General features: G+C 32.3%; 1 protein-coding gene across 1 annotated transcript in view; it reads left to right on the forward strand.

Annotated features, from left to right (window-relative positions):
- Positions 1 to 771: 771 nt before the first annotated feature.
- Positions 772 to 23,964, forward strand: part of LOC133204951 (uncharacterized) — a 35,541-nt gene continuing 12,348 nt past the window's right edge. Inside the window, exons 1-9 of the mRNA XM_061340694.1 lie at positions 772 to 928; positions 9,180 to 9,364; positions 9,942 to 10,034; positions 10,181 to 10,279; positions 12,294 to 12,377; positions 12,707 to 12,830; positions 13,538 to 13,764; positions 14,256 to 14,333; positions 18,232 to 18,365. Of these exons, the coding sequence (XP_061196678.1) occupies positions 772 to 928; positions 9,180 to 9,364; positions 9,942 to 10,034; positions 10,181 to 10,279; positions 12,294 to 12,377; positions 12,707 to 12,830; positions 13,538 to 13,764; positions 14,256 to 14,333; positions 18,232 to 18,365 (1,181 nt within the window). The remainder of the gene's footprint in view (positions 929 to 9,179; positions 9,365 to 9,941; positions 10,035 to 10,180; positions 10,280 to 12,293; positions 12,378 to 12,706; positions 12,831 to 13,537; positions 13,765 to 14,255; positions 14,334 to 18,231; positions 18,366 to 23,964) is intronic.

Consider the following 23,964-nt stretch of genomic DNA (forward strand, 5'->3'; position numbering starts at 1 on the left):
TGATGCGTGTAATTATTCAGAATTGAAGATATCATTATTTGAAGAGACCTTGAATTGAATTGATGCAAGTATCAAATAAATTGATCATAACACTCAAATAATTAAAGATATCTTTAATTATTCGAGTGTTTGTTAATTTGGCGCTCCGTATTCAAAGCTTATCGGAAATTCGGGATTCGTTCGAATTAACAGGAAGTTATTTTGTGAAATGTTATATACATCATGTATACTTCATGGCATCAAAAAGTCATTGTTTCTTTTATAACCTTCTGAAAACACATTTGCCATCGCCATTTTTAATAGTCTAAGTACTTTGGGAAAATATAAATATATTGAATGATGTGTCGATCATCGCAAAGTGTTCTTAAACTTCACATGAAAATTACAGGATTCTCTTTTTTTAACTCCTTTTGAATTCCATAACCAGTCCTCTCATTGTTAGTCAGTTTAATGAGTTAAACAGTGAATATTCACTTGAAGACTGCCCATGTTAGGTCTTTACAGCCATACATTACAAAATCATTGTATATATGTATTATAAAGATAAAAGGACTCTTAAGCAGATTTTTTATATTATAATGTACACTTTCGTACCAAATACTTAACAATTTCTGCCGGGTCATAACCTGTTTATTATTATGACATAGATGCATTGTCCCTGTCTGTCATATAAATTCTGTGAGTGGACAAGAGTTTGCGGTAAAGATAATGTACAATAGACAATAAGGACTATATAAGGTTTGCTGGGTGCTGCCATCTCAATCGGAGATCATGGCGTGCTTCGGACTGGTGGTAGTTTTGGCGATGTGTTTCGTTCGGACTGTGTACAGCGTAGGATATATTGGCAAAAGACCCCCGTCCCAAGCCGCCTGCTATTACGAGGATATAAATGCCGCTCATTTCAGCTACGAACGGGGTTTCTGCGAAGGTGAGTGATTGAAAGATTTCGAGGTTTGTTCACATTTTGCACACATTTGAAAATTGGTTGTAGGAAAAATGTGTGGGAAACGGGAATTTGTCCTGGTAAAAGTAAGTCCTTAATTGCTATAGTCTATACCATAGTTTCTGATTGAATAGGGGTATATAAGAGTATAAAACAAAAAGTAGTCGTACATATTTTAAATCATAAATTGAACTTGAAGATTATGAAATTCATAACAAGGTTAAACTATTTTAAAACATAGAACAATCAAAATGATTATCTTCAGCTTGTTTCTGTAATTATTCGGGTTTCTTCGGCTTCATTGACTTGAAATGTTCAAGAAAATTTTCCCATTCATCTAATAATGCATTAAATTTAAATAGCATATATACAATTTTTTCTTTAATACAACTGTAAACATAAATATTCTAATAAATTCTACCTCTCGTGGCGCAGTGGTTAGAGCGTTTGCTCTAGAGTCGCGAAGTAAGGAGTTGATCCTTACGTCGGGGGTTCGAATCCCACTGTGGGACGTGGAGACCGAATGAGACCGTATAAACCGAGGTCCCGTGTCACAGTAGGTGTTGGCACGAAAAAGGTCCCTCACTGCTCAATGGCCGTAAGTGCCGAGCATAGGACAAAATTTGCAGCTCTCCACCGGCAAGTGGTGGCGTCTCCATATGAGTGAAAAATTCTCGAGAGGGACGTTAAACAACATACAAACAAAAAAACCTCTTCTTTTTTTTCCCAATACACTGATAAAATAAGGTAGATCCAGGTAAATCTCAGACAGAAAGCAGACTATAATTGTCATCAAAACCCATTTCACACCTATTGTTCTATATACCTAATTATCAAATGTGCGCAAATCGGGATCGGAACACACCAATTGAAATACATGTAATTTCGATAACCTGTGAATATGATGTTTCATAATTTTACAGCTATAAGCTAATTCTACATTTTTTCGGATCCCGTGGAAACTGTCTTTTTTCTTTTATTTTTACTTTTCTAAATGCTAAATAACTTTTCTAAAAGCTTGTTTTCGGATCATTGTATGTATCTAACGGTAACATACTACACGTATCGGCTTTCTTACTCTGCCAAAAATTATCATTCATTAAGCACATGACTACTGCACCCTAAAAAAGCCAATTTTGAAAAGAAGTACATGTATAATATTTCAGTACCAACTTCAGTTTTGTATTATTTGGTAGTTATATAACTACATTTAAACAGAATGTTAGTATAGAATTATTGAGTATGTGTTTATAGTTAGCACGAATAAACTTCTATTATTTGAAAATAATATTTAACAGCAATATTATCATTTAATTTGTTAGCTCATATCGTCAAAGAATAATGTGATATTAAAAGAAAAATCTTGACTTTTTCAGACAATTTAATATTTACGTGTCATTGTTCTAGCAAAAAAATAATAATTGCTGTACATCCAAGGACAGAAGAATCGAATCATTCATCTTTATAAATCCTTTATATTATGACATTTGTGCATGTCTACAAGATACCAAAACAATCAAAGTTATAAAATGGTAATTTTAGAACAGGTAAATACACTTAAGAGACATGTCATTCCCCTAAACACTTTGTAAATAGGAGTTTTGCATATAACATGTGTCGTCGGAAAGGGGTCTTTGATCAACTAGTTACAAGATTTACATAATATTTGCAGCTACCGGTATGTAATAAACTAGGCAGTTGTACGTATGTTCTCAACTGTATAAATTTAATTAGACTATTACCGATGTATCACTCAAAAAATAATTAAACACATTATAGGTTATGAAATTTAAATCGAAAAGCAAAATGTCTAAAATCTCAAATTTATTTATTTAAAATTAACAGAGAGGGCACTGCTAATGGCTTAACTTTTCTGACATGAAAGTGAATAAGATTTAAAAGGACACTGTCACCTTCATAGGGTTTAAAAATATATATTATACAAACAGAAAATGGATGTATGGATTGGTATATGTTTTTTTAAATCTCTTTTGGTTGTAATATCGATCAAAAATAAAATAAAAATCTAAAATATCAAGAAATTGTAAACTTTCTATGATATTCAAAATTCTACCTTTTTGCCATCAACCTAATAAATCCATAATTTTTTTTTTTTTTTACTTTTAAGTTGTTAATTCATTTGGGGGGGGGGGGGTTATATTTTTATTTATTTATTTTTTTTTTTTTTTTTTTTTTTGAAAAAAAATGTTTGTTTGTATCATCTTTCCTTAACTCACATAGAAATATATACATGTCAATTTTTAAAAAAAATCTGATATAAACAGACAACCAAGTGATACATGTATGAGCCCGGGGAAGTGGTATAATATAATCCCGCACTTCAAACTAATAATTAAATATATCAAGAGTTATCGTTTAAAAAAAATAATTCAGTTACTGAGTTCCATAAATACTAAAGAACTATGTAACCTACTTAGCAGGTAAATTTCTGTATTTTTCTTATCAATTAAGAAATAATGTTTTAAATAGTGTACAATAACAAATGATAAAGCAGTATAAATGCTATTGTTTATGTAATTGCTAATGTATATTATATAGCATATAGTACACTTATCCTGTACAAATCTTATTTGTAAATATTTATGTACATATTTTGTATACTTATGAGATGTACTGTCTCACGAACCATGAATCTTTGTTTTACTGGTGTTTACTTTATGAAGGATCCACCGGAAAATCATTTAAAAAATCTAATAAATGAGTTAAAAAATAAGAACACTATTCATTTTACTTAATTATAACTACTTAAATAATTTTTAAAAAACTTTCTCTTTACTCCGCACAAACAAGTTCAAGTTATTCACTCAAACCAATTAATGGTACATGAGGTTCTATGTACAATATATACAAAAAACAATATACAAGATACACGTGAAATGGCGGAAATACATTCAAATTATAAAAAAATAATAATTATGGAGGACAGACTTGTTCATATACCCTATCTATGTAACTGCTTAGTTTGATTAATACCTTGGAGTCAGCAGTTGACAACAATGCTGAGAATTTGTAGAAATTTGGTCTATTACAATATTTACTAGGTAGATACTTTTTTCTGCATTCTGAGAAAAATTGACATTCTAAAACATAGTGATACTCATCTACTATTTGTCCATTATTACAGATATTACAAAGTCTATCATCTTTGGGAATTCCAAACCATCTCCCAGTCTCAACTGGGAGACGATGATTTGCTGCAAACACAATACCACTTCGAACTTTTAATTACGTGTAATATATTTTTTGTGTACTACCCATCGTTGTCAATCGTTATTTAATTGTTAAATCTATGCGATCTTGATCCTCTTGGAGAGGACTTACATAGGCCATGCCTGATGTCCATTCCATTTATATAACGAGTTTTACATTACAAAGTAATGAATATCATAGTAGTTTTTCTCTTCTATTTTTTAAAACTGCTTTCTTTTGTTAAGAACAGTCTTAAACAGTAAAATGACTTTAATATGGAATTCCACATACGACAGCCAACTGCTTACTGCCAACTGCTCACTGTTTACTGCCAATTGCTCACTGCTTACTGCCAATTGCCACTGCTCATAGATGATATTGCTTGTTTTGTTATCTTTAATATCTTTAATACGCATGCTTAATTGAATAAACCCTACGATAGATTACAATAATAACAAAAATTGGCGGATTCAGGAATTTTTAAACAGTGAAGGCAAGGAAGGAATAAATAGAAGGAAAGAGTATTCGCTCTTAAATACAATACATCTAATTCCCACATATCCTTGCAGGCAAATAATTCAATAGATTTTTTGACGGGGGGGGGGGGCTTATTATTATTATTAAAGGCTTATATACGTCAGAAAAAATGGGAGGGGGACTTTAAGTAGGATCTTGGGTTTCATTTGTTGGTATATACATTTATATCAGAAATACTTATTTTAAAAAATCATAAAGGCCTTTTACTCTATGTAAAAACAGTTGATCTCAGACAAGGAAAAGCAATTTCAGTGCTGGGGGAGGGGGGGGGAACAACCCAACATAATTCCCTTGAGAAGGAATTAAAAAAAATCACAGGCGTCTTTATTGAGGGAGCACTACTGTATTGTATATTTTGGAAATTTAGTGGGTACGCCCCCATCCCCCAACCACCACCACGAATGTTTTTACAGATCTAACATATAATATTAGCTATTAAAACGATACACATAAGACACATATAAAAATTCCCACACATAGGAACTTTTCCCAGGGTAAAAAGAAACACCGAAAGACATTTCTAGATGTTTTACACTAGGGAAAAGTTATGTTTCAGTAATATTTTTAGTATAAATACATATACCAACAAATGTTACTCAAGATCCTTCTATAAGTTTGTTCTTTAGTCGTATGTGACTCCCCCCCCCCCCTTTCCCGGGTCAAAAAAAGCTACCAAATTATTTGCCTGCAACGAAATGCAGAAATTAGATGTTTTGTTTTTAAGAGGAAATACTCCTTCTTCCGATTTACTCCTTCCTCGCCTTTACAGTGTACAAATTCCTGAATCCGCCAAATTTTGTTATTATTGTAAGAACTACACACACTAACTCTCGATTCCCGCCTACATTTTCCTTCCATTTAATTTAATATGAATGGCAATTTGGACATTAAAACTTGTTTGAATGCAAAGAAAATTCCATTAGTATTAAGTACTCATTTAAAAAAAAAAACAGTGGCAAAAAGTTAATTGCCCTTATTTACAACTCCTTTCATAAGGGGACAGAAAATTTTATTAATTGAAATCAGGCTGAAAACATCACCAGATTTTCAAATACTCATTAAAATTGATAATTGACTCTTAAATCTCACCGTATGTTTAATTTATGTAAAATTCAACATATGAGATTGATAAAGTGATGAAGTACATTTTTTATTTGTTATCTCATTTGAAATTGATAATAAAATCATAATAAATGACTACTTTGCTGTTTTAAATCTTTAAACACGTGCCCCCCCCTCCCCGAAAGACAACAAAACCTTTGGAATGAATAAAAACTGAAAAAAAGGATTTGTTGTTTTGAAAATATGTTTTGAAAATAAATTTCCATTTTCCGTTAATTTCTGTAGTGAAAAATTTTCCCAAATTAAAGACTTATATATCTTTGTTTCTCCAAAAAGTTATGTTTTACATTCGCGGATCTAGAGGGGGGGGGGGTCGGGACCCCCCTCGGAATTTGTAGAGTTTTCTAATGTATATATTAAACCAACTAAAAGTGACCTTGGACCCCCCCTCCCTTAGAAAACGCGGATCCGTGATAAGTTTGTATGAAAAGTCATAGATATGAAGATATGAAGATATGGAGCATAAGAAGTCCCCTCCCCTCCCCCCCCCCGCCCCATGAGATAGGTTTTTTCACGTTTAGGAAAGGAGTTTACTTTTTTGTTTTTTTCTTGTCAAGAAATTTCTGGTTGGATTTTTTTTACTGGGGTGGATCCCTCCTGAAAAAAATTCCTGGATCCGCGCCTGGTTTTATGAAAATTCACATAAATATCAATAAAAATATGAGAATTTATTCAAATATGTGTGGCAGTTGGCAGTTAGCAGTTGGCAGTAAGCAGTTGGCCGTCGTATATGAAATTCCATACATTAACGTATCATAAGTTTTTTTTTTTTTTGGGGGGGGGGGGGAATACATAATTTAAATGTACTTAAATGACATAGATCTCAGTAATGGTATTGAAACAGTATCTGAAAACTACTGTATGATGTTTTTTTTTTCAAACATATGAAATTTGATTTCGACTCTTATCTCTAAATTGTTATGTTCTGAAAATATCATTTGAAAATCAGCTAAATCAAAATCTTTTCTCTTCCCAACATTAATATCATTAATAAAATTAACACTGAAAAGTCAAATATTAAGTGTGTTTAATTAATTTTTATTTTCATAAATTGCAATTCCCCACCCCACCCCACCCCGTTCTAATGATGGACAATTTTGTAAAATGTTTAATCGTGCTAAAATTAAAACACCAGAAAATTATCTCCCTGACTTTGAGCGGCATTTAAACAAATTAAATAAATAGATAAATTTCACATCAAACATTATCTACCAATCAGAAAGAAAAAGTACATTAACTCCGAAGATTGTTAAACACCTCAGCTCTACATACCGTCTTTGAACGATTGTTAAACGTTCTCTATTTGTCTTCCAAGAATGACGATTATTACTGACTGCCTCCCGGCGACTGGTTACAAGGTCGGATTATCTATAATCTTTACTTTTACAGGGCCATATATTTATTTCCACCCCAGCCCAATCCCCGTTCAAAATCAACAGCTTCCCTTCTCTTCATTTGATTTAACACCCAGATGATAAAAAGAAGAAAAAACCCCTATAAGATCTGGCTACTATCCAACCCGACATTTTGTTAGATTTTATTAAGTTAGAATATTATTTTCTCACTCTTGAGTTTGCGAATCAAATGACGAGATTTTCTTTTAGAATTAAACACACTGTATATTTTGTTCTATTTAGAAGGTACATGTACAATACATTGTGCTAACTACCAACCTATTTAAAAGACATCAAGCCTATGACCTCTTTCACTTTATGAAAAAAAAACCAAAAAATTACCTTTACAACATTTTCTCTTGTCCATTTAGTGTTATTATTTCAAAGATGTTCAATTAATTAAAAGATTGAAGAATGATTATGTGAATTAGCGAGTACTCATTAGAATGACTTGTAATGATCCCTTCTGTTTTCTCAATATTAGGTCCAAGGGAATGGTGTTCAGTTAACAAATGTTGGACGACGTGTGGCTCAGACAGAAGACAATCTCCCATCAATATAAACACACACAGAACAGAGTGGAGATATTTTAGGAATCTGGAGCTTAAAAATCTCAACAATAGAGCGGACGCTGAAATCTTTAATAATGGTAATTTATGATATAAAAAAGGTAATAAACAAAAAAATAATTACTACGCAGAGAAGGGAGAAGGCGGGGGATCAAATTATAGAAGAATGGCATTGAGATGTGTTGATAAAACACGGTCTTATAGAAACTTTCCGATGATTACCGATGATTTTCGGGTAAAAAGAACATTTTTTTTACCAATAAATTTGCTTGAAATGTTCAAAAATTTGGTATATAGGACTCTAAAATGAATTTTCTCAGTTCAAAGACATTTTTAAAAAAGATAAATACAATCTTTGACTGTTACTGGACGCCTTTTAAATGAATACATCTATATGAAACTGAGATGACTTTTTGACCTGGTCAAAGATTACATACTAGGGCATTTTTTATATATTTCCGGGATGTCAATTTTGATGTTTACAGCTTCAGACAGTCAGAAACAAGTAACGTGGGAAGTTGTTAATATGGACGACATTTTTCTCTAATCAAAATGACAAAACATCTTCAATTGATTCCTAGTACGTGTATTATGATTGGGTTTTGTTTGTTTGTTTGTTTGTTTGTTTTTTTAGAAAGATTGAAAATTTAAAAAGAGCAACATTGAATCATGTTGATACTGTAGGTATAGTTTAACACGTCATTTCATTTGGAATTTTTCATTAACTCCACAGGAAGATAGAATGCTGATATATCTGACTGAATGTCATGAGTGCTTTTGTTATCATTAATTCATTTATCTGATATTAGTACATACAGGATATTAAATGTTTTGTAGTTTGATATGGAATTTATTTCACGAGTGGGACAGGATTTTATTTAAATACATGAGTGCGAAGCAAGAGTGAAAATATATGAAAGAATCCTGTCTCACGAGTGAAATAAAAATTCCATATCCAACTACAAAACAATGACTTTCCTGTTTATCGTTTTCTTTGATTTTCCCTTGCCTCTGTATTTTCGTAACACAGTGTCATAAGCTGTGAGGTCAAAGTTGAGCGGTTGAGACGTCATAGCTTAGCAATTGTGAGATTGAAAACAATGTAATATGGATTTTAGCAACATCTTTGGGAAGAAATTGATAGTTTTAGTCTCTATCAAGACGGTTTAGCTACTATATCTCCTGACAGACCAGAAATTATTTTTTACTTACTTTGATATCCTTTCACACTGTGAGAGAATACCACTTTGATATCCTTTCACACTGTGAGAGAATACAACTTTGATACTGTATCCTTTCACACTGTGAGAGAATATCACTTTTATTCAATAATAAATCACAGTATTTGACTGTTGAAAATGTAATAAAGTTTTTTTTATTTTATAAAATCTAATTTAATTACAGGACATTCTCCTCACTTTGATGTCAATGTAGACAATTATTATGAGGATAACAATATTATTCTGACTCATGTCCCCGGAAGGCCGAGCTACAAGAAGTACATCTTTGCCCAACTTCACGTGCATATCGGCCACGAGGAGGACAAAGGGTCAGAACACTCAATCAACGACAGATTCTACCCTATGGAGGTAAAATAAATATTCAGATTTTAACTTCAAAATAAACAAGGTCAGACGCTCAAGTCATTTTGTGCTCCTCATCACTGAGGTTAAGTTGTAAATATTTTTTATGTGACTGGTTGTCCATGAGATGTTAGTACTCTAGGGTTTTGCAAAAGAATAACTATAAGGACACAATAAATGATGACAAGAGAAAAAATCTATTTTTTTTTTTTTTTTTTTTTTTTTTTTTTTTGAAGAATGGCCTTTTTTTTTTTGATTTTGTAAAAATGCAAACTGATTGCGTGCACTTTAACATAAACATGCTTTCAGTGTGTGTTAGAAGGGGTTCATATCCACCTAAAACAGCTTTAGTTCTTAATACTTCGTTCTTAACATTAATAGGACATGTTTAGATGTTGTGATGCAGTTTTGGGGTCGAAAATTGTGGTCAATGCTGTCAGTATTCCTACTCCTATCTTCAACAGTTTTTTTTTACCATGCATACAGAAGTATATTGAATCAGTGTAAAAACAAACGTTTGGGAGACATAAATGGTAAATGGATTTTTTTCCGACTTTATTCATAATAAGAGGTGCAATTTCAGGCTCACATGGTCTTTTACGACAGTATGTATTCAGACATAGGCCATGCAAAGTTCGCCCGCGACGGTTTGGTTGTTTTGGGCGTTATGTTGGAGGTAATTGGTTTTTTTTTTAAAAAACTTTTTCTAACCCAATATATAATAAATCAGAATACAGAATTTGTTTTCTTTAAATTTCAATAATTTCGTTGAAACTTTAATATTAACCTCAATGAGAATTTACTTTTAAATATATTTTCAAGCCTGACAAGAAGGAAAGTGAGGATTCTGACGATTCTGATGAAGACGACGATTCTGATGAGGATGAAGATGAAGACAATGGCATAAATGATAATGGAAAGGTTATTATATTTGGTTGTAGATTCAATGGTGTTAAATTTAACACAATGTTCAAAATTGTCAAAGTTCAAGGACTTTTAAACTTATTTTAAGGTTACCTGAATCACTCAGGTGACCTATTGCTATCCGTTTTTGTCCGTCGTCGTGCGTTGTCCGTCGTGCGTTCACATTTGAACATTTTCAACTTCTTCTCTGGAACCGCTAAACCAATTTCAACCAGTTTTAGCATATAGCATCTATTGATAAAGCAAAAGAAAAATTATGAATTTCATTGTCCCTGTCCCCTCTGGGACCTGAGGAGTGGGGCTAAAACCACCAAAATTAATGCAATCCTTAAAAATCTTTTTCTTACTCCTGGACATCAAGTAGTTAAACTGTTGGCATAATTGTAATAAGCACTGAGACAATTTGGAAATTCATGCCTCAGGGTCAGGGGTTCTGGTGCTAAGACGGGGCTGTATAGATCATATAATGAAAGTGCATTATTTCTTTGAAAATATTCTTCTCTTCTCCTGGGTATCAGACAAACAAACTAAATACAAAGTTATGATGAGGAAGGATGCCTCTTTCCAATTTGTGAATTTCATGGTCCCTGGGCCAGGGGTTCTGGTGTTGGGGCGGGGCTCTATAGATTATACATGTATAGTGAAAATGCATTAATTCTTTGAAAATCTTCTTCTCTGCTCCTTGGTATTATTTAAATAAACTAAGTGCATGGTTATGATAAACAAGGATGCCTCTTAAAAAATTCCGAAATTCATGGCCCCAGGGTTGGAGATTCTGGTGAAAGAAGGGGGCTCTATTAATTATATAGTGAAAAAGCATAATTTGTTTGAAAATATTGTTTTTTCCTACTGGTTAAAAAGCAAAGAAACAAAAAGTGTACAGTTATGATGAGCACGAGTGCTTCTTTCAGAATTGTGAGTTTCATGGCCCCTGGGTCAGGGGTTCTGGTGTTCGAGCGGGGCTTTAATGATTATATGGTGAAAATGCTTTAATTCTTTGAAAATCAGTTCTGCTGCTGGGTATTAAAATGTGTTATTTCTTTGAAAATCTTCTTTTCTGCTCCAGGGTATTGTTTAAACTAATTAAGTGCATGGTTATGATAAGCAAGGATGCCTCTTCAAAAATTGCGAAATTCATGGCCCCAGGGTTGGGGCTTCTGGTGAAATGAGGGGGGGTCTATTAATTATATAGTGAAAAAGTTTTCATAAGCTAGGATATTTTAACCAGATTTTTGAACATCTGGACCATTTGGTCACTTGTTGGGGTCCTGACCAGGGATCTATTAATTTTTATTCTACTGAGAAAAGTTATCCCCTTTGTCATTCATTTTGATAATTAATGACTGTAAATAATGTATTTGAAAAGTTAATAGAATAAGGGAATTATGCAAGAAATGTTATTGTATAATACAAAAGCACTTTCATAGTTTTCATGATCAGATAGACTTGTAAATAATAGATAAATAAAAATGAGACAAAAATTACATATTTCATTAAATCTTCTCCAAAGACCTATTGAGGCCAATGTGAGAGGCTATAATATGAGGTTGAAAATAGTACAAACGCACTAATACTTTGATAATAGTCTGCAAGGTGATAGTGATAATGGGTGACAGATTAGAACTTAATTTATGAGTTGTAACCAAATGCTAGACTAATTATTTTGTTGATCCTTATCATCCTATTTCTCTTGCTAGTGGTCAACAAAGCTTCATCTGTCAGTTTATTTTATACTCTTTGGATCCTCTAAATTCTTGTATTATACTCAGGTGACTGTTAAGGCCCTTGGGCCTCTTGTTAACAATGTTGAAGCTAATTCAATAGTTTTGCATGATGATTTCTGAAATTGAATCTTTTAACTCATAAATTTAGGTCAAACTACAGAATTGTAGTGCGTTACATAATCGATCGCGTCAAATGACTATTTTTCCTGTTAACTTTTCCCCCTTCTTTTTAAGTGAATGTCATTAAAAAGAATGTATAATAATGTTATTTATTTTGTATGTTACAGAATAGAAGAAATAAAGACGGTCTTGGATGCTCAAGTCTTGGCGATGACGATCAAGGCTTTTTCAGAGGAAGACTATACAAAGGGGTATTGTTTTACTCAATTCTAAATGGAAATATAAGGTTTGCAATCCAGTGACCCTTTTCACAAAAATGTTTAAATGCTATTACATAGTAAATAATATTTTTGAAAAAAAATAAATATCTTTATTTAACAAAGAGTTGTCAAATTTTATTTTAGTCATACGATTTGTAGTGAAAAGAAACATAGAGCTTTGAAAAACATGTACAAGATTTTGAGAACGAAAACAAAGCTCACATTGTAGTTCTTAAGTTTTTTTTTTTTTAATTTTAAATCTTATACCAGCTCGTCTCATTTCCAAGATAATACATATTTCCTTTTCTATTTATATACAGCATGGTGAATGCAGAGTGCGGTTTGCTAAAACATTAAGTAAAATTATGGAGAAATACTATAAAAAGATTAAAAAACACAATGCTGCTGAACCAGATACAGGCGGTTCGGACAAACCTCCCGATGGTAAGCAGTTCCTTGTTTGGTTTTGGAGTCAAGCTCCAAAATGATAGAGATAAATTTAGTATATACATGTACACGATGGTACAATTTTACTAGTGAAATAGGTAAAGAAACGAACAGTGATCAGTCTTAAAAAACCTACAAACAATACAAATCTATGATCAGGGCATTAAATAAGGAGCCCTGGAAATTCAAAATGTGTTGAATCAGGTGCCATGAGTAATAAGCATATCCTTCACTATGTAATGATTAGGTTGACAGAATAATCCGTAGTCAAATTTATTATGAAACAAAGGCCGAACAATTGGTACTATATGAAATACACATGTATGTCAGTTAAAATTCGACTCATTAATCGGTAGTATTTGCTATCTAGGCCATTATAACGATCTTAGAATTTACCAAATGCTGGCTTTAAACGAGGTTGTTGAAAACCCTGTTACATCAACTTATTTATCAGTTGCTTGCCTGGGTTAAAATAGATTGTATTCAGAGCATGCTCTTGAGTATCGAATAAGTTGGGAGACATAAACACTACATGCAGATGAGAGAGGTATATTACTATATAAATAAGGAAAATTGTGCAGACATTCACTGTTTCGAGATTGAAGGCTACAGGGAAGCAACCATGACTTTCTCCAAAATTTTTGGTTAAAATTCCTTTATTTAAAATATTAAATAATTCCATATGCTTGCTGGATTTTTTTCAGATCTTCAATGTGGAAAAACACCGAGTTATAATTACATTAATAACAACTGTTTCAAAAGAGAGACCCATCATGATGATATGGTGAATGTAGAGTGTGGGATTTCCCCGGCAGATGTCCTTCCATACGATCAAAGATTCTACACGTATGCCGGATCTTTGACCACTCCACCTTGTTACGAAACTGTTCAATGGATTGTCTTTAAATGTCCTGTAAGAGTGTCAAACAAGGTTGGTAAAACCATACAGTATTTAAAAAAAAATATGAAATAAAATAAAACAAATATTACACATATTAAAGATCGATGGTCACCTTTTATTTTGGATTAAATAAGATATTTCTCATTTTTCAGTTACTGTTGTTAAACTTTGTCATATTTTTCATTTTACCTGGTAAAGAAAGTTTAATATTCGTGTTGTCTATCATTTATTTATTTATTCATTCATTCTTTTGCGTTCATTTGTGAACAGCCATTAAAGATACAAATGCAATGTATTAACATTCTATTTTTTATTATAATTAGACGAAATTAATGCTGATTTCTAAATTCCTTGACTGTCATTTTTAATTGTACTTGAGATAAACACAATAGTTTAGAAAGACATGTGAATATTTACACTGTATTAGAATTTGAATTCGATCAAGATTTACAATCAATATATCAACTGCTTACACTCTAGACATTTAAAAAGCTGTATCATCACATCTTCTTTTTTCCTAGGCTTTTAAGAGACTACAAGAAGTCGAGGATTCCCACAAAGACCCACTTAAAATGTTAGGCATTCGCAGACCAATTCAGGTGATCTATTTATTTTATGATGTTTTGGTCATATTCTTACTTGGCATATGATTTGATTTCGTTAACATCTTATTTTTAATCTTTTCAGAGAAATAAGTATGTCAGAGTTTACAGAAATTTCTGAATGAAAATGGATTCCGGAAAATTTCCTAGGTAAAATGTATCGAGTGTATAAATAATGCTTTTATTGTAAAATAATATTATGTATGAACATTACTTTTTCAAATAAATTCTTGAAATGGTGATTATTGAAACAGTATTAATTGCTAACAGGTTGAAAGGCTTTCTCTTGCAATTCCCAGTACAAATATCATGCAATGCACACCACAATCAACGACAAAGTATTATCAAATGTTATATAATATTTTAAAAAGATGAATGACACCAGCACTGTTTGATGCACATCATGTGGCATCGGAAGAAATTCCCTGAGGAATGAAATGAGTGATCAGCCTGCATTTATGAATAGGAAAGAATCAAATAATGGAAGGGAAAACTGCTGACCAGATTGCATGGATTTATAAAAATCACTGATTTAATGTATAATCTATGATAGCGTATATAGTCACACAATCTTTGTTAAGGGAGTGTGCTTTTTAATATGGAGTATTCTGGTGAAATGGTAATGGAAAGAAATTAGAGAACAGTGAATAATGAATCCTATACGACTATAATTCTGCACACGGAACCCATTTCTCGTGACTGTGACAGGGGTGTTTAACCAAGCTTTATGTTTAATTCACAAGACAAAGTATTTTGAGTGCTTATTACTTATTACCATATACATCTGTCTTTCAATAGATGCTGTTATATGTTGCACCTTCGATTAACATAGTCTGAACAGGCATGATTTGCAACGCTCAATTATTAATTTTATTTTGATGTATATTAATTTTATCTTGAAGTATTCAACTAAAATTAGTTTATTGTTCGGTTCGATACATGTAGCATGTTTGAAGAAAGTATATGCTTGAAAGTTCTCATGATGCAAGACAGAATATAGAAGAATTTACTAGCGTAAAGTTGCCTGATTAACATTTCCTTGAGTGAATCACCTTATCTTGAAATACTAGAAATAAAACATTCTTTACTCCTCCATGGCACCTGATCCCACCTCTGTTTTCAGAGGTCCGTGTTGGCTCTGCTCATAATTTGTATTGTTTAAATGGACTTTTGAGACTGATCTCTGTTTGTTTTCTTCACATTTCAATCACAGACTTCTAAAACAAAGAAACCATCTGTGTTAATACTATGTTTAGTCAAAATAATTTTTTTTTAGCTATAAAGACACAACCAACATTTTCTGTAACTGCAGTAACGTACAATGTATTGTTTATATTGTTATGTCTAGCCAGAATTGATTGCAGCTTACCAAAGATCAATCTTTAAAGGCTTGAAAAGGTTTGTACGAGTAAACAATATTCTCCATGATTATGTACGGTGAATTCACCATGCAACGGACACCCTCGTACTTGAATAAGTTCTAGCGATATCTCTACCGACCGAATATTATCAAAAAGGAACTTAACCGTATAATATGACTGAAATATGAAATTATGATACAATTTTTTGCTATATATTGAGAGATTATCATTAAACATGAATTTCCTGGAATGACACAGAATTCACCTTGGATCGTACAATATTCACCATGCATCGGACAAACGGTATATTGTATGGAAAAACGTCCTACCTTTATCACATACCTGAAATGCTTATAAAGTAGTGAAACGAACATATTTTTATGCTTTATAGTAAAGTTAGCTCTCTATTTTAATTTGATTAACTATATTGATCCACAAATACGGAGAGATTTTAGTTGCATCACATCGCCTTAGATAGGTTTTGCAATGCCTCGTAATATGGCAACTTGCAACTTGTTCAAATCGTTCTCGGGAGTTATCATAGATCTTCTAGTTTGAAGAAATGAAGAGAGCCCACTTCTAGTTGCATGTCATATATGGAAAAATATATAACTTGTATTTCACTGAAAATGTTGAGTTTAATTTTTTTTTTAATTTCTGCAAAAAACAGCTGTCAGTTTAGTATTATATATACATGTACATGTATCTCGAAAGAGGAAGTAATTAGCCTATCTATGCATTACACAATGTCCGATGTATGGTTAATTTGTGTCTGATGCATAGTGAAATGAACATGCTAGTGAAAAGCAACTCTAAAAAAATTTATACAAACTTCAAAATTAAATTTCTTGAAATTTTCTGTAAAACTATCAATCATTAGCAAAATTCACCCAAAAAGGACTCGTTCGATAAAGTCTAATGATCTAAAAATTTGCAAAATCATAATATTCTGGTTACTCCCCTTCGATGATGTCAAATATGACGGTAGAATATGCTTCTTTCACTTTTGCTGCCGACAATAATTTTGGCAAGACAGTGTACAACACGCATAACCGGTTGGCAATTACCCGAACAATTCCTTTCCAGTTTCTTTAATTAACGTGTAGACATTTGACTTATAAATTTTTAACTTGTTTTTTCTGCCGATTAATCATGTATTTGTTTCAATTGTGGAGATGTGTTCTTTTCAGCCAATCTAAAAACTTTACTTTCGGTAAGCCTCGTTTTGACGTTACAAACGCTATCGTGAGTCTTTATTAAACTCTCTGCTCGTCGGAGTTTACGGAGACAGCCGAGTGTCTCGTTGAACGAAACTAGGAATATTTATCACTCTGCACGCCTCGGCCGATTTGTCCCAGGTTTGCCGAATAGGAGATTTATCACAACATGATAATAAAATCAGCATCATTAAAAAGTTTAATCTGTTCGATGCATGGTGAACTCATCTTACAATCTTTCTATTCATATTTGTAGTTGCACCATAGACATATTTTAATGAAACGTCTTTTATAAGCAAGGATTCTATTGTAGGGATTGTCTCCATTCAAAAGGACATATATAATGTTTGTTTCTTAACTGCAGCTATTATCAAATATCAAAGTCAGGGTTATTGAACCCCGACATCCTGTTGACTGGTCTTCGAGTTACATGTATCAGTAAAAATATTTTATAGTCTGGTATACATGTACCAATAAAAAATATTATACGGGGTGGTATACAGTTGCGTATATATTATTTTAAAAATAATTTTCATTAATTTCATATTTCTTTTTTTGTAATTATTCGAATAGAAGTCGAGAGTAAGCAGAAACAACTGGGTTTCGTGATTCCCTTCATCGAAATTGCTTTTCTCTCTCCTCGAGGTATGGGTTTTACGCTGATTTATTGCATGCAATAATATTTTCTGAACACTTCCTACAGACTATATTACATGCTTTTACATAGTTAGATGAAGCCGAGAATTTGATTGCATATATAGAAAAAAAGTTGAATTTTTACTTTTTTTTTTCCATCGTCTTATATGCTGTACATAACTGATATGCATGTAGTATATAGGTAGTACATAGGTAGCTTTTCTAGATGTCTTTTCTATCATGGTGATTATTGGCTGTTGCTATAGCAAACATATCCCATTATCAAGGAAAGGTAGTCTTTATGGTCAATTTCTTTTGTGTGAGTGTTGTTCATTTTTTTATGTAAGTGAATAATGTAGAATAAAACTAAGAGCATAGGCTATGACGTAAAGAGGTCATTAATCGAAATTGCGATTTGTCATATTCATAGTAGTTAATCCTCCAAAGATATTAATTCAAGAAAAAGTGAGTAAGTTGCAAACACAGCTAGCGACCGTGTCAATACAAGGTAAAATAGAAAGGCAGATTAAATTCCCAATAAACTACAGGAATTATACGTTTGTTTTGAGTTATGATTACAACGTTAGGAAGTGAATTGTGAAAACAAAGTGTTATTATCTCTAGTGTCTTCTATTGTCTTAAAACATGGGTACTATAGTGACTACACCTCTCTGTGGTGAGACTAATTACAACAGAATCGGAGTTAAAGAAGCTGCTGGGCCCAAACTCTCTGAAGAACAGCTTAATCTATTGGAAAAATCATGGAATTCTATCAAAGTAAACATCGCCAATATCGGTGTCGTTACATTTATAAAGTAAGTCGGCTTTTATTATTTCATTTTTTTACGTGACATTAAAAATCCAGTTTTAGCCATTAGACATTTTTTGTGTGAAAACAGTTTTGAATAAGTTGTTCAGTTCTACTACATTTTCAAATATTCAAGGCATATGCAAACTCGTAAAACATTGTACCATTGAATATTTTTTGAGGAGTTTAAGCATTTTGATGATAAGAATGATAGATGAAATATGTGAGGATAACGAACAGTATTCGAGCTCAAAAGTACAGATTTCTTCTGCATGCAAAAAACTAAATATGCTTGTAGATGTTTCTAAGAATTCAAAAATTTTGAATATTTAAAATAAAGAATAAAAAATCCTCTCGAAAGTTTTACTTTCTCCATGTAGCATTATTAAGAGTTTTTTCCCACTACATTTACATTGGAAAAACGACTTATTAATTTGTAAAATGTAATAAGGACGAAAAGAAGAATATCTGTGGTTTTTTAGCTCACCTGAGCCGAAGGCTCAAGTGAGCTTTTCTGATCAAAATTTGTCCGTTGTCTGTCGTCGTCGTCGATGTAAACTTTTCACATTTTCATCTTCTTCTCAAGAAACACTGGGCCAATTTCAACCAAACTTGCCACAAAGTATCCTTGGGTAAAGGGGATTCAAGTTTGTTCAAACGAAGGGCCTCACTTCTTCCAAGGAGGGATAATTACGAATTTGTGAAAAATTAATGGCATCATTTAAAAATCTTCTTCTCAAGAACCACTGTGCTTGAAAACATGAAACTTATATGGAAGTATCTTCAGGTAGTGTAGATTCAAGTTTGTTCAATTCATGACCCCAGGAGTAGGGTGGGGCCACAATGGGCGGTCAAAGTTTTACATAGGAATATATGGGAAAAATCTTTAAAAATCTTCTTCTCAAGAACAGCAAAGCCATGATTGGTCATATTTATATTGAAGCATCCTCAGGTGGTGTAGATTCAAGTTTGTTCAAATCATGACCCCCAGGGGATAGGGTGGGGCCACAATGGGAGATCAAAGTTTTACATAGGAATACATAGAAAAATCTTTAAAAATCTTCTTAAGAACAGAAAAGCCATGATTGGTCATATACATATGGAAGCATCCTCAGGTGGTGTAGATTCAAGTTTGTTCAAATCATGACCCCCAGGGAGTAGGGTGGGACCACACTTGGCGATCAAAGTTTTACATAGGAATACTTAGGAAAAATCTTCAAAAATCTTCTTTTCAAGAACAGCAAAGTCATGATTGGTCATATTTATTTGGAAGCATCCTTAAGTAATGTAGATTCAAATTTGTTCAAATCATGACCCCTCAGGAGAATAGAGGGGCGTTATTTGTCATATTAATTCAAAAGCATCTCTATGAAGTATAGATTCAAATTAGTTCAAATCTCCCCCCCCCCCCAACCACTTTTATATTTAAATTTTTCAAGACTGAAATGATTTCTGCTGTTTCCTAGCCAGAGTGCTCAGGTGAGCGATGTGGCCCCTGGGCCTCTTGTCATAATTATGTTTTGACGAGAGTAACCAAAGTATTGATATTAAAACTCACCATACGCACGCTGTAGAGTCACTGATTTTCGTTGGGTCAAATTTTTGTGTTTTAAGGAAAAATATTGCTCCTGGGGTTTGATTTCTTGGGTTTAACTAGAAACGTTATACATGTTACTGATGTCTGAAATATTCTAGTTTGTGGAGTACATGAGTTCATGGGTTATTTGATTCCACGAAAACACAACGAAAATCAATTTCCTATGAAAGGGATTTCACAATATCAATGGAAAACATGTTGAACTAGCTAGCATAGAGCGTTACGCGTTATATATATTATACTTTAAGTTTGTTTTGCATATTAATTGGGGAAAGTTATAAATAATATAAATGACTTTATTTGTCTCTAAACATATTTACCATAAAACTTAGTTGCACAATCTTAATTTGATCAGGATACAAGCTGGCGGTTTTTTTTAACATTTAGATCAATTTATTTAAGTTTACTTATAAAAAGTCATGCAAGGTACACATGTATTAATATCAAAAAAATCAATTTAACAAAGATCAATGTTCTAATCCGTTTCTTCCTTTCATCATTACTCCTCTTTATAGGTGCATATGAATTTTGCAATTTAAAAAAAATCTACTTGTATATGTATTCCAGATTCCAAGTTTCGTAACATGAGGAATGCCAGATATCCCCTTATATATGTAGAACATATTTGCTTCATACACAGTTGAAGGTCAATTTCATATTTTTTTTTCCTTAGAAGAAACATGTTGAGTAGCTGAATAGTATAGCGGTATAAAGCATTCTTGGTAACATGTAGATCAGATTAACAATATTGCAGGTGTAAGATTTTTGTGTGCTTTTTGCTATATTGCCTTGCCCTCCCACCCCAACCCCAATATATATATATATATATATATATATATATATATATATATATATATATATATATATATATATATATATATATATATATAATTAATAGAATATATTCCATTCATCTCCCCGTTATGTCTAAACCAGGTGTGTTTTATTGTTTTATTCAGAAGCTTAGATTAAACACTTATTTGTGTGGGGGAGGGGGAGCATATAATATTCATTTTAACTCGTATTTTTTAAAAACACTTTTATTATGTTCTAAAATCATTTCCTATTTGAAATAAACTTGTTCCAGACACCTTCATACTGGAACAAAGTATTATTCGAAATAATATTCTGGAATTTGGAATTTCAACAAGATGCATATTAAAGAGCTCGAAAACTTGAACATGGATTTATTTACAAAGACTTAGCCTTTTAACATTTTGTTATTGCTTTTTATTCATAACGAACTACACTGAAGTATTTGTATGAATTCTAAACACAAACACGCTACAGCACCTATCATTCTTATTTAATGTAAAAACACCAACAATCGAGAGAAAAAATATTTTTCATTGCTTAATCTTCTCAGATTGACAAGACTCAATATCTGTATAATTCAGTCCTAAGGCTGATATTGATGTCTTGCTCCCATGGTAATACGCATCCTCTGTTCTCTCTAGATTAACACCTAGAATATCTCATTCCGTAATGAAACAAAATTACATTTCCTTAAGCTCTTATTCTATTGATTCTATTAATACATAAAGACTTTAATACTTTAATTTTTTATTCATGAACTATCGTTGCATTGCTTAGTATTGTGTTAATCCGAAATTTCTCTTTATTTTCATAAAAATTCTTTTTATGTACTCAATATATTATTTGCTGCAATTATCACGTTTCTTTCTGTCCATAATCGTTTTTCAAAGGTTTGATGTGTTGTTGATATAAGATATCACTTCATATCTCATGTGAAATTAGATACAGTTGGTAAAAGGATATCCTTATATATTCACCATCGAAATTGTACATTATTGTGGATTTTTATATCAATCAACCTTCTTTGGTGTGAAATTCTAATGGAAAAGCTTTTGGAGTATGTGATTGAATTACAAAAACATTCTTTAATCTCTATAATCTTCAAAAGAGAGATCCTCCTGATTCAACTGTTTACAAAGATATTTTTACATTCAATATAAATTTCTTTATGAAATCCATTTGAAATCTCCAACATTCAATACCCTATAACACATGCGAAACCTTTTCATTGTGTGGGATAATACACAGTAGGAACTATATGCATTTTCAAAACTCTAGGAATACCAAAATGTATATTGTTTTGGCTCAGTTTAATTAAAACAATTACTCTATAAATTATTGTAAAGATTTGACAATTGTACCTTGAAAATTATTTTTTTTCCTTTTTTCTTCGCAATACATGTATTCACTTTCCACGTCACAACGGATCTTAGTTTATTAAGCATAAGTTCTGAAAGGTGCTAAATTCATAATAATGAAATTAACAATAGTGAAGAAAAAGAGAATTAGAGAATGTAAATATAAGCATTGAATTCTTATTTTGGGATGATGTCGGTCCTATAATGGCACCTGCCGTTCCGTCAAATAAAAAAAAGAGGTATTCAATTTGTCGGCACGGCCAGGTTTTGTTGTAGGACCGACGACATTCCAAAATAAGAATTTAATGCTTAAGTAAATTGATAATTTATTTAAGAGATGTTCTGTCAACATTTGCATATTAGAAAAGGGAATGTAATTTACAAAAGACGAGACTGGCTTGAAAAACTTGTCATGTGATTCAGTTTTCTATCATCATGATTTTTTACGGATTCAGCTATGCATCTTATGTGTAAATTCTGCATTTTGGCGATGAATTATAATAAATTCAAAATACGCTACAACCATTTATATGAAATAGATATGGTTGAGAATAATATGGAAAAAATTTAGGCGCCAATCAAAAATTTTACGCGCCATGGCGACTAAATCAGTCGCCAATTAGAGCCTTGCTCTCTCTCTCTTAATTTACGGATTTTATACTGATGTTTATACTTAAACAAGAGAAGGAATCTGTATTGTTTTGGCATTTAAAAGGATGTATTCATATGAAGCAGAATTTGTCCAAAATCTTATAAGTGAAAAGAAGAAAACACTTGTTGTGGCCTTCAACTCGACATTTAGATATATCGACGACGTATTGTCAATTAACAATGGTTATTTCCATTCATATGTCGATACGATATATCCCGGTGAACTTGAGATAAAAGATACCACAGAGTCTGACACATGTTTCATATTTGGATATTTTACTTGAAAAAGGCGTTAATGGTAATCTAACAACCAAGCTTTAAGATAAACGTGATGACTTTAACTTTTCAATCGTCAACTTCCCTTACTTATGCAGCAATATACCTTCATCACCTGCATACGGGGTTTATATCTCTCAGTTGATTCGATACGCAAGAGCATGCTCTACGTATGTACAATTTCTAAAACGAGGTGAATTATTGACAAACAAGTTGATGAAACAGGAATATCAGCAGTCTCGTTTAATGTCATCATTTCGTAAGTTCTATGGTCGATACAATGATCTTGTCAGCAAATACAATTTATCTTTGAGTCAAATGCTGACTGATACTAATTGTTAGGCCATTATTTACACACTGAATTGTCGACGGATTTTTCCGTTAATTCCCGATCATGACAAGGAGTACACGGTGGGTGTGACCGGTCGGCAGGGGATGTTCACTCCTCCATGGCACCTGATCCCACCTCTGATGTTCTGGAGGTCCGTTTTTGCTCTGCTCCTATTTTGCATTGTTTAATGGACTTCGGAGCTTGAATACTGTTTTTTATCTCCATATATTTCATTTATAAATTCATTCTGATTTTTTTAGCACTAAACAAATTTGACCACTGTTTTGCAGAAAAACTTACAAGTAACACCAAAATCGTGTTGTTGCAATCTAATTTATTTTGTAGGTTAAATTTCATTGAAATTCTTATGTGTAAAAAAAAGAAATGAACACTCAGAATGCCATTAAAAAATTCAAAGCCGATTTTTTTTAAAATCATAATTTGTATTTTGTATTTGAAAACATGGTTTATTATGACTTAAAAGATGCAAAACTTTGCATGAAATAATATATCTCAAACGGAAGTAGATCATAGATACAGAATTAAAGTTAGATTCCTATTTTTGTCGGAATAAAGC

Source organism: Saccostrea echinata, unplaced genomic scaffold (genome assembly GCF_033153115.1).
Source record: "Saccostrea echinata isolate AGI-Se365-2 ecotype Australia unplaced genomic scaffold, CSIRO_AGI_Sech_v1 ptg000054l, whole genome shotgun sequence".
Taxonomy (NCBI): Eukaryota; Metazoa; Mollusca; class Bivalvia; order Ostreida; family Ostreidae; genus Saccostrea; species Saccostrea echinata.